General features: G+C 35.5%; 1 protein-coding gene across 9 annotated transcripts in view; it reads right to left on the reverse strand.

The window, feature by feature from the left end:
- Nucleotides 1-12,992, reverse strand: part of ARHGAP32 (Rho GTPase activating protein 32) — a 430,718-nt gene that overhangs the window by 19,099 nt on the left and 398,627 nt on the right. For all 9 annotated transcript variants that reach the window (XM_056794599.1, XM_056794598.1, XM_056794601.1 and 6 more), the window contains 2 exons: nucleotides 1,906-2,013; nucleotides 1,123-1,268 (listed from right to left, as the gene is read on the reverse strand). In XM_056794599.1, the coding sequence (XP_056650577.1) occupies nucleotides 1,123-1,268; nucleotides 1,906-2,013 (254 nt within the window). The remainder of the gene's footprint in view (nucleotides 1-1,122; nucleotides 1,269-1,905; nucleotides 2,014-12,992) is intronic.

Consider the following 12,992-nt stretch of genomic DNA (forward strand, 5'->3'; position numbering starts at 1 on the left):
GCTCAATTCAAGAAAATGCTTGTCAAGCATCTATAATGGACTGTGTTGGGCTAAGTACTGGTTTTCCCAAGTGGAAAACAGCAGAGGCTTTGGTCTCAAGAAGATTATACTCTAATTGAGGACTTGTTTGAATCATGTACACGAAAAAATAAAATACTTGTTAGAAAATAAACTAAGGATACAGAACAGGCCAGGATGATATTCAAGGAGGTAATAATCATTTCTAGTTAGAAGGGAAAGGATAAATCAGGAAAGATATAAATGACCGAAAACAAAAACATTTATTAAATGCTTACCATATGCAAAACACTAAGCACTAGGTTAAGAAAACACCAAGATGGTATCATAGAGGAGGTTCTGCCTGATTTGACTCTTAAACAAGAACAAAGATTCTAGTAAAAAGAAATGGGGTCGGGTGTGAATAGTCTATTATAAGACTGTGTTCAAAGTTACTGATATGGTAGACAGGAGAATGAGGTATGGAAACAGTAAGTATTCCAATTGGACTGTTTGAAAATAATGTGAAGTAAGGCAGAAAAGCCAAAAAGATGAGACAGCGCTCAGCTTGGAGTTCACGATCATAGTCTGTGGTAATGCCCTGTAGCAATAAGGGACCCAATTACATTTTCGACAATGGGAATGCAAAGAAGGATAAAGATGAAAGAAATAATTTGAAGGCAGAACTGATGAGGATTGGTTACTATTGATTCAATGTGGGTAATAAAGGACAGGAAAGTAAGAGAGAATGACTCCCTGACTAAAGAGTATGGCAGCATCATCAACAGAAACCAGGAAGTTAGAAGGAAGAATAGGTTTTGGCAGGAAAGATGAAGAAATAAATTCAACTTCTGCTAACTTGTCAAAATTATTTTTAGCTGTATTACAAAAAATACTTGTATTACTAAAAAGTTAACATGAACTTAAATGCAACAAGGCTATACATGCATATAATATCTTCTTTATTGACAGTAAATGGCTTTGTTTTGATTCTTCTGTTAAAGGGATTAGGAAACATTATCTTTTTATGTTCATACAGAAAGGAAAATTGATTTACCCATTTTCATGTTTTTAGGAGAAATCACATTTATAGAGAATGGTGAGTCAACACAAACTTAGCTATACCTGCCCCATCCTGAATGACTGCACTGATTTTGCAGCTGAAGAGAACATCCACATGATTAAGAATAAATTCAACCACCACAGACTGAATTCTCACTTCCATGAAGGCAGCTGTTCCACTAAAACAGGCAGATTCTATCTGTTTTGATCTATGGAACAAAACAAATTGCCATTAGAAGTTTACAAAAGGAAGCAGATAATATCAATCATCCAACTATTCATGATCGCATTTGGTTTTTGTTGGCAAAGACACTGAAGTGGTTAGCCATTTCTTATTCCAGATCATTTTATAGATGAGGAAACTGAGGCAAACAGGGTTAAGCGAATTACAACTGGGAAATGTTTAAGGCTTGGTTTAGACCCAGGAAGATAAGTCTTCTTGACTCCAGGCCCAACACTGGACCACCTAACTGCCCAAACAATGAGATATGAATCACTAAATCTTATGGGATACAAAAGTATATCACTAAAATTCCTCATCGTACAGATAATGCTGAGACACAGATAGATTAATGGTCACAATGGTCACAGTGCCATGTACTATGTAGATGTAGATTCCTCTAAATCAATCAATAAACAAAGCACCTACTATGCTAAATGCTAGAATGTAAGCCAGTGTCAAATGAGTTACAATTTTCAAAGTACTTCAAAAAGAAATTGCCTATTTGATGAAGTTCGTATGATAAAGAGATAATTTTGCATTTAAAATTTTTCTTAAAGGGTGGTGTTAAGATGAATCTTATATTTGTGACAAGTTTTTTGAAGGCAGGAAATAAAGTATGTTACCTTAGAAGATTTGGAGCCCAAACAATTGCTAGGTTCTTCGCGTGCATATTTGTAATAGAACAATAGTCAGCTAAAAGAGACAAATGTCTCATTAAGAATTCCAGTGTTCTGGAAAATGAAACAAACACAAAAAAATCTGTTAGGCAGAAAATATTCATCAATTAGTATCCCACTCCACAATCTTTTCATCAGAGAAGCTTCATAAATCAAAATGTATTTCTCCAATAACAAAAAGGAAACCAAGAACATAAAAAAAATCAAGTTTTGCCATCATTTAATTGAATCTCATTATTATGTAACTGGAAGAAGGGAATTATAGATATTGAATTTGTGGTTATTGTAATCACAAAAAGTCAATAAAACAAGAATTGGGCAAGTCTGATAAAATAAAACTCTGTTATAGGTCCAATATTTAGAAAAAAATTTATACAAATTGTCTTCGACAATATACACTTAATTTAAGTTACAAGAGTAATTACTTGGGAAAAATAGTGCCAATTAAGTATCCCAATGACATAAAAACTACCCTTCCTAAGGTCCCTGTTGGTGTTGCTATGTAAAATTTCCTTCCTCTTCATCTTTGGCCAGTAACTACCTGAGCCTACACTCCCTCATGCCCATTCTCTGTTATGACTTTGGCCCAAAGTGGCAGGTCTGGTCTTGACAAAGTGAGAAGGAAGCAATAAGCTCTCTCTGTCATTCTTCTTTCATCAAGCCCAGTGTCTGGCACCAAATGAATGCTTATTCCCTTTGCTGCTTCCCATATGTTAGTTCCTGTCTTGTCAGGGTCCTTCGTCTCTCTCCTTTCTCTCTCATATATGACTCTCTGTACCTTGGTACAGAGCTTTGCCTCAGAGTCTTCACCCCTCACCAGCCCTTTTGGAAACCATATCCCAGGGCAAAGAAGTTGCTTCAATTTTCTAAAGGTTGAAAATTCCTAACTCTAATTGCAGGAGAAATTGAGGAGGGTGGGAGAGCAAGGAGGAGAGGATGCATTTCTGGCTTCCTCAGATGGAAAAGGAATTCATTTTCTCATATATGATAGGTTCTATATTATCATTGGCATAGTACTAGTACTAGTAAATCCTATATAATGCACATTAGACTTGGGGTTAGGATTCCAAATTCCAACTGGGACACTAACTGTATGATCTTGGACAAATTACTTAATATCTTACAAAGCCCATTTCTTCATGTTCAAAAGGGAGATAATGACAGTACCTAATTTATAAAGTTATTATAAAGTTTAAATGAAATAATATATGTCAAGCACTTTGCAAACCTCTAAGCAAATAGAGATGTGCACTATTATCCTAGTTATTTTATTCCCAGAAAAGATACAATGGACTTTTGTGGCCTAGGTATAGGAATCTAACCATCCTAATGATATCATTACAACAGAGTTCCATATGAACTGTGTTGGCAAATTAGTTTTTGGTAAAAAACTTAAATAAAAACAAACAAACAAACAAACAAAAAACAAATCCTGGCTCATAGCTAGATAGAATCATCTATTCTAATCTTGCAGAGTGAATGGTTCACATTCACAAAGAAGCAGAAGCAAAGCTTGGATTTAAACTATTCTCTTTTTCGATCTAAATCCAGGCTTCTTATTATGATGCTACACTACCAACACTTAGGCACACATTTATCTGGCAAGGCATTGTTTTTGAACATATGATTTCCATATTGGGTTATACCAATGAAATAGCTCTATAAACCACATCTAGTTTCTATATACATGAGATGTATCAACTAGAGATTAATAAGCTCCGTTGTATCAAGAGCAAACTGGGTTTCTAACAACTCTAAGTAACAGTCAAGACAACAGTGAATTCTAGAGGGAAAGCTTGTGACATATTCAGGAATTTGGGCATGAAGTTACTTCCTCAAAACTTTAGAGCAACATTGTTGAAACTTTTAGAGATTGTATGCCCAAACTGCACCTTCAAACCACCTGCCCCATTACCCTAGAGAGCTGAGGGCAGAAGTGCTCCCATTGGGAGCCTGGGCAGGGGGCAGGGCAGGAGAAAAATGTCTTCAGGCACAGTGGAGAGAGGGAGGGGAGAAGCCCCCTCTGGCACACTGGTGCACACATACCATGGGTTCACCAACACAGCCTTAGAGCCTATCCTTTGTTTTGTTCAATTTAAACCTCTCTTCCTCCTTCTTTAAATATCCTCACATACATTAAGATAAAAGTTCTAGGGCTTTAGTTATAGGGCTATTTGGAAAAGCTCCATCTTTTCCAGCTTAAGAAGGTCAGTACAAAATTTAGTTTCATTAAGGAACAGTCACTTGATTCCTGGATCTTCTTAGAGGTGCTTAAATTATAGGCTTTTTCTCATGTTAAAGGTAATGAGAAAGGGCCACAGGAACAGTATATGATTTGCATTATGAAATTCAGCAATGAAAGTAAATATTGCTCTATATAGCTGAGTCTTCAAAAGAACAAGAGTATATTACATGAGAACCTGGAAACTGACTTAATAAAAATGATAATTCTGCCTCTTGATCAATGATAGCACTTTATATAATATGGTATGCTTCTCAAATATTATATTATTCAATCTTCACAAAACCCTCTGGTCAGTATTATTATTCACATTTTTAAGCTAAGGAAGCTATGGCTCAGAAAATTTAAACCAAGCTCTTAGACAAGCTTAACTTTGCTAAGTGAGTGGGGGTTACAGATAGAGGATTAGATGGATGATAGGATTAGAGACAGAGCTGCAAGATACCTCAAAGAATACTGAGTCTAATGACCTCATTTTGCATTTGACGTAACTGAGGCTGAAAGAGTTTTCATGAAGTGACTTGTTCAAGGTCAAAAAGATAATAAGTGGCAGAGCTGGTATTTGAACCTAGGTCTTGCTGAAGTCAAATCTTGAATGCTTTCCATTGAGTTACCCTGACTCCACAGGGTAGGGAGATCTAATTTTACAAAACAAAGACTTTTTTTTCCCCTATGACAAAACCATCTTGGAAATATATTTGGAATATTGCATTACTTTACTGGGTGTGGTACCACCATTCCTGCAATCAGAGCTACAACATGACTCAGGTTGACGAGATCTCTAGGACCCAGGAATTCTGAGCTGCAGTGGTCTATGTTAATTAGGTGTCTGAAGAGCTTGGCATCAGTATAGTGAGCCCCTAGAAACTAAGAGGCCACCACATTGCCTAAGGAGCAATGAATTGGGTCAAAATGGGATCAAAGTTTCTATGTGCCTATGGTAAGGGGATGTGCTCATAACTAGCCCCCAAATTTCAATGTGGGCAGGGATCAGGGGAGTAGGACTCAATTCTTTTTTTAAAAAATTGTATTAATTTTCAAGTATGATGGAATAAATTAAGGTTGCAATTTTAACTTAATTTTTGCATGTTCAATTTTATAATACTGTGATTTTCAAAATTTAAGTTTCCATTCTCTTTGTTCCAATGACATCGTATCGCTATAAGTTATTACAATAGTGTAAGAAGTGATGAGAACATGAAGATGGTAGTGCTACGAAGGAACAATTTATGACATTATATGCATGATATATTTGAAATAAATTCACTAACAAAAAACACAGCACATACTCTGGCAGCATGTCATCTAATTCAAAATAGAAGATAAAAGCAATTTGAGTACTTTAATATTTGGTGAGCTAGAGACTTTTTCCCAATCAAAGCTGAATTATTGAAAAGTTCTACCTTTACAATATATCTCACAATCATTCTACTGCCACCACTCTAGTTTAAACTCTAATCACCTCTCAATTAGACCAATATTGTAATAAGTAGCCTAATCATGGGTGTCTCTATTTTCACTGTCTAATCCATTCTTCACAGAGCTGTCAAAATCACCTTTCTAGAAGCACAGGTCTGCATACACTCCCTTGCTCAAAAATCTTTTTCAGATTTATTTCCTCTACAGTGAAATGCAAATTCTCTGCCTGGGAATCTAAGTACCCACACAACATTTCCAACTCACATTTCCAATCTTATTTTATATTCCTTTCCTTTACACACGCCAGGTTCCAGCCAAAAGAGATTTTTAAACATACATTTTGCAAAGGTAAGGTATCTACTATTAAAGAAAAGAAAAATTATTTTCTTCAGATAATTAACAGAGTAGTTCCATTAGAGTACCTTGGCAGGGACTCATCTTTTGTATTCATTAAGTTCTCTAAACCCAGCACACATAGGATAATGAATTTAGCAATTAAAGGGATCCTAGAGGTCAAATGGTTGAAACTCTGTTTTATAGTCAAGGAACTGAAAACCAATTTCTGAAGAAAAGAATCAAGCACAGGATTGACAGAGGGGTAAATAATTTGCCTAAGGTCATACATCAAATAATAAATGTCAGAGGCAGGATTGGCAGGATTGCTCACTCCCTATTAATCACTTGAAGAAAAAAAATTTTAATTATATGTTACCTCAGCAAAATATGTCTTTATAATGTAAAACAACAATGGAAGAAACTATTTAGATATTAACTGTACGTTACATTTTAAGGCATCCAAAATGGAACTCCTACTTCTCTACAATGGTATCCTGCCTCCAAACATCTATTTCTGTGGAGAGTTTCCTCATTGTTCCAATATCCAGGTATGGAGACATAAATTTGCTCCTCACTCTTTGCTCTTCCCTCATTTGACCACATTCCAATACTTATTGGTGATCTTATCAACTTCCATATATTTAATCACCATTTACATTGAGAATTCTTAAATCTACTTATCTTGCCCTAACTTCCAATTGTTTTTCAGACCTCTAGAACTTGATGATCAGTAGAAATTTTATACTCAACCTATCCAAAATCAAAATCATCTTACCCACCTAAAACCTCATCTTGAACCTTCTTCTTACTGTATAAGATACTACCTTTCTCCCAGGTCTTTCAGGCTCCCAAAATATTATCACCCTCTACTCCTCACTATTTCTCACCCTCTATGCCCAATCTGTTGCTAAAGTTTGTTGAATGTACTTTTCCAAATCCCCACTTCTCTCCTCTCACACTGCTACAATTTTGGTGAAGGTTCTCCTCACCTTAAGCCTAGAAGATTGCAATAGACTTCTGATGGGTCTAACTCATTTTCCTCAATTCATTTTCCATGAACAGTCATTTTCTTAACATACAGATGTTTCTATGCCCAAAGGGCACTAAAAGACTGCCTGCCCTTTGATCCAGCCATAGCACTGCTGGGTTTGTACCCCAAAGAGATAAGGAAAAAGACATTTGGAAAATGAGGGGATGCCCTTCAATTGGGGAATGGCTGAACAAATTGTGGTATATGTTGGTGATGGAATATTATTGTGCTAAAAGGAATAATAAAGTGGAGGAATTCCATGGAGACTGGAACAACCTCCAGGAATTGATGCAGAGTAAAAGGAGTAGAACCAGGAGAACATTATGCACAGAGACTGATACACTGTTGTACAATAGAATATAATAGACTTCTCCATTAGTGGCAATGCAATGATCCTGAACAACTCTGAGAGATTTACGAGAAAGAACACTATCCAAATTCAGAGGGAAAACTGTAGTAGAAGAAACACAGAAGAAAAACAACTGCTTGATTACATGGGTAGAGAGGGATATGGTTGGGGATATAGACTCTAAATGAACATCCTAATGCAAACACCAACAACATGGAAATAGGTTTTGATCAAGGATACATGTAATACCCAGTGGAATTGCGCATTGGCTGTGGGAAACGTGGGGGGAGGGGAGGGAGGGAAAGAATATTATTCTTGTAACCAAAGAATAATGTTCTAAATTGAAGAAATAAAATTAAAATGAAAAATGCCAACTGATAGGCATCCCCTCAGTTTCTAATACTTTGCCACCAAAAAGAAAAAGCTTCTATAAATATTTCTGTACATAAAAATCTTTCCTCCTTTTAAAAAAATCTTGAGATACAGATCTAATAGTGGTATTATTGGGTCAAAGGGTAGGTATGCATAGTTTTATAATTCATTTGGGAAGAGTTCCAAATTGAACTCCAGAATGTTAAGATCAGTTCATAACTCTGGCAACAGTTGATTAGTGTACCTATTTTTCCATGTCCCCTCCAGGATTTGTCATTTTCCTTTTCTGTCTGTCATATTAGTCAATCCAATAGATGTGGGTACTATTTCAGAGTTGTTTCAATTTCCATTTTTCTAATAAATATTGATTCCAAGTATTTTTTCATATACCTACTGATAGCTGTGACCCTACTCAAATCCCAATGGCTTCCTACTGCCTCCAGATTTAGATGCAAAACCCTTCTTTGTCTGACATTCAAAACTCCCCTCTTGCCTTTTCAGACTTTTCACACCTTATTTCCTTTCATATACACTGATCTAGTGACACTAACCAATTTTCTGCTCCATTAACAAGAACCTCCATCTCTTTTTTCTCTGGCTATCTTCTCATGCCTGGTATGTTCTCCCTCTTCATCTTCATATACTGCCTTCTCAGTGAATGAGCAAACCTCAAAGCTAGAATGCCAAGTTCAAGCAAGTCCCACCTCTGATACATGTTGATTATGAGACGCTAAGCAATTCACTTAACCTGTCAGTGCTCTAGGAACTCTCTTAGATCATGTGTTGTAGAAATGGTGTCAACCTGCATTAATGGAGAGTTTCCTTTCCTGTGAAGTCTTTATAACAATGGACCTGCAGGTTCCATCCCTATCTCTCTTATTCCTTCATTCAAATCAAACTGGCTTGCTATTTGTTCCTCTGTATCTGCAAGAATTCTCTTCATCGCCTTCCTGCTGGGGTATGTCATGCGGCTTGTTGTTGGGGTGGGAGTCATGGTAAGGATGTGTCCTAAAGATCCTAATCTTTAACTTAAAATTTTAGATTATATATCCCTAGTAAATAGCTAAATAATACTTGTGACATTTAATTGTGAGCCAATCAGAATCTCAGAAATGCAGGGGAAAAGATCTTGTTTAGAAATATACATGCACAGATTAAGCATCAGATATCAATAAAAGTGAAGTAGAATAGATGTGGTTATTTACTTCTTAAAGGACAAGAAATTCTACCCATAATCAATAATACTCCAATATCATTTTATCATATACCAATATCAAATTATCATAATTTGGAAACAGTTGCTTGCATGTTCACATAACCTAGCAATTGCTAAAATATTTACCTCAAATAAGTGTAAAGTTCTCACTAACTTTGCTACATAGAAGCTTTATTTATGTACATGTCACTAATAGTGGTGAAAAAACTTTTTAGTGCTTTCCAAGAATCCTCTTTACTGCAGTAGAAAAAGGGAGGGGTAACAGGTAACTTGCTGTAACAGGAAAAAGAAGGGGTGTGATGAGATAGGTAAACTCAAAAAAATAAAACAGAATCTTCAATAGTAGTGTTTTTAAAATCATAGGATTTTTGTTTTCAAAATTATATGTGGATTTCCATACATTTTGGCCTCTTTCTCTTTCCAGTGTTGAGCACAGAGTCTTGAACATACTAAGCATTTAAGAAATGTCTGTTGAATTAAATATTATTTGAGTGTTAACCTATGTGAAAATTTTTATTTTATCTCACCATAGGGCTAATTTTATTTTTATGTTGTTCTGGATAAGTCTCAAAGTATAACTGAAAACATCATATTTAGTAGATGGATCACAATTTGAAACCACTGGAATTTAGAGACCATATTGATGATGTACTGAAATGTTTCTGAGAGACAGTAAAATGATAGGCCCAAGGGCCTTCTGAGCTCAGTAATGAATGAGATTATTTTATTAATTTAATGACTGGGATATATCATATAATTCTAACAAAGAATTTCAGAATTGAGCAGAAACACAGAGCTGAGAGGGAGACAAATGAAAAAAGAGAGGGTCCAAGAAAGAAGCAGCCCTAGTTACTTGTTCTTTAAGCTAATCATGATAGATCAGATGATTAAAATGTCTAGTTGCAAAAGATTTCAAAAAATCATCTAGTACAACTTCTTAGCAAAAAAAAAAATTCACCAAATAATTCAAGATAGATTTTATTTTATTTTATATCCTTAAGGATTTTCTGGAACAAGGACTTTATCATTCATTTTGTATCTTAGCTTATGTTCTTTGCTAAAGTTCTGAAAGGCTACAAAAATGTCTTTATATAAATTCTTAAAATACCATTGTGTTTATTAATTTGTCTCCTTTCCTTCTTCTCAGTGCTAAATTTTGATTTTAACTTTTCCACATAGAAGCTTATTTTCCTCCTCTTTAATCATTTTTGCCATTTTGCAAATAATCTAGATTTTTCATTTCATACTTCTCTTAATATATCTTGGAATCACATGGAAAGACAGAGAGGGGGGAGAGTATGGATGTGGATGAGTGTGTGCCATAGTTTTGCTCCTCATTTTGTGGAAACAAGAATTTTAGTGAAAGTTAACAATGATAGACATAAATTATCCTATAATTTTAACTTTAATGTTCCACATTTAGCAAGTTACTTGATTAATCTTACTAACTGAACAATACCAAGTGTTTAAAAAAATTAACCTACTCATCATTTCTTATTGTGTAAGGGTATTCCATCACAATCACATACCACATCTTGTTCAGCCATTCCCCAATTGATGGATATTCCTTCAATTTCTAGTTCTTTGCCACCACAAAGGGAACTGCTATAAATATTTTGGAACACATAGGTTCTTTTTCATTTTTCCCTGATCTCCTTGGGAAACAGACCCAACAGTAGTATTGCTGGCTCTAAGGTTATACATAGTTTTATAAATCTCTGGGTATAATTCCAATTTGGAGGAGCTTATAATCTAATGCGAGATAACAGGTACATAAATAGATACATAATAGAAGTATACAGAATTAAGGAATTACTGATGGACAAGATGCTATCTTATCACTGTACATTGTAAAGATCTTTCTTATTTACTCCTCAAAACAAAAGAAGCCTAATGTGTATTTGATGTGTAATGACAAGGTTTAATCTTCTGTGCAAGGCTTTATGAAACTAGGAACGTATGTCCTCCAAGAGCTGTTTGTTACAAATGTCCACTGACTTCCTTTTTGAGGAGCCCCTTTTCTAAGAAGCTCCATAAGGCATATTAGTTGAAGGCTGGATGTCCTGGAAGGTTTGTGCCAGAGGTAGACCATGTCAGGCTTTCACACACCCTTCTAGATAGCCAGTAAAAATAGTGGTTATCTGGATTTTCCTGCTTATCGTTTTATCACTTGTCTATGGGATGGTATATGTTGCTAAAAGAGCTGTGTTCCTGATGACAAGCCACACAAGGCTATATAAATCCTTCTTAAATCTTTCTAAAAGAATAGCAAAATCTCTCAACCACTTCTTCCTTCTGTGGTATATTTCTTATGGCAGAGAATGAAGGAAACAGGAGTGGGGAGAAACCAGAGAAATCAGACTAAATACCACGACGTCTTAAGTAAATGACGCTTAAACACTTTGTATTTTAATTTCCTCATTTGTAAAATGGGGACAGACTTTATGGCTTGCAAAGTCTCTTCCAGCTCAATAAACAGTTTCCATGAAGTCATTTCAGAAAGGAAGGTATTAGAATCCAAGAATTCCAAGAAAATATTCCTACAGAAGGTAGTCCTTGATCTGGGTCACAAAAAGGAAGCCAGAAATTCTAAAAGACAGCAGTTGGAGGGAGAGAACTCAAGGCATGGATGTTAAATAGGACAAAGACACATAAGTGGGAGATAAACCATGTGTGAGGGATAGCAAGCTACCCACTATGGCTGGACTACTGCGCTCATGGTAGAGAGAACAGTGTAAAATGACTAAAAGACCAGAAGATAGGTTGTAAAGAGCTTTAGGTGCCAAGCAGAAGAATTTGTATTTGACCCTAGAAGGAAGGAAATAAACATTTATAAAAACTTGCCTCTGGCATTAAGAGTAGATCCAAGAGGTAACAGAACCTAGTCACTGGAATTTAATGAATGATCAGACACACACTGATAGCTGTGTGTAGGACAGAGTGAAGAAAGAGTCAATACAGGAAGTCCAATCAAAAGACTAGTGTGATCTGAAGGTAGGTATGTGAGTGGACAGAAGGGGACTCATGTGAGATATGTCATGGTAAAAGAAATGTTAAGATTTGGCAACAGATTTGTTATGTAGGGTGAAGAGCTGAGGATAATACTGAGGTTATGAACCTGGTTGACTGGAAGGATGGTGGTGCCCTCGAAAGTAATAGGGAAGATAATTCTGAAGGATTTATGACAAAGGAAGCTATCTACCTCTAGAGGAAGAATTGCTTGAGTCAGAATGCAGATGAAAGCATATGATTTTTCACTTTCGTATGTGTTTTTCTTTGGGGTTTTGGTCTTATATGGGTATTCTCTCATAACAATGACCAATATGGAAGTAAGTTTCCATGATAACCCATGTATAATCAGATCAAATTGATTATCATTTCCTGAATTGGAGTAGGAAAGGGAGGGAGGCAAGGAGGGAGACAATTTGGATCTTATAATTTTGAAAAATATATGTTGAAAATTGTTGCTGCATATAATTGGGAAAATATAATATATATTTAAAAAAGAAAGTAATAGGGAAGTCTGGAAAAAGCTTGGGGGAGGCAGGAATAAAGAATTTTATTTTGGACATAATGAGTTTATGATGAATGTCTGATAGGTAGCTGGTGATATGGGGCTGGAACTCTGGAGAAAGAAGTGAGAAAGAGAGAGAGATCCAGGAATCAGTTATATAGAGATTAAATTTAAATTCATAAATTATAAAATCACTAAGAGTACAAAGAAAATAGAACAAGGGGCACTGGTTGGATATGGCATGGATGGAGATTCAGTAAAGAAGACTAAGAAGGAATGAATAGACAAATATGGGAGGAGAACAAAAAAAAGATCAAGATCATAAAACCCCATTAAGAAAGAGGATTCAATTCTTTCAAGTTACCAACAGTGTTAAATATTGCAGAAACATCAAGAAGGTTTAGGTTTGAGGGAAGGCTATTAGATTTGTCAATGAACAGATCATTGATCACTTTGGAGCAAACAATTTCAATTAAATGATAAAGTTGAAAGTCAAAACTACAAAAAGTTTAGAATACAATGAAAGAAGACGTGTAAACACTAAGTCAAGATGAT

Source organism: Monodelphis domestica, chromosome 4 (assembly GCF_027887165.1).
Source record: "Monodelphis domestica isolate mMonDom1 chromosome 4, mMonDom1.pri, whole genome shotgun sequence".
Taxonomy (NCBI): domain Eukaryota; kingdom Metazoa; phylum Chordata; class Mammalia; order Didelphimorphia; family Didelphidae; genus Monodelphis; species Monodelphis domestica.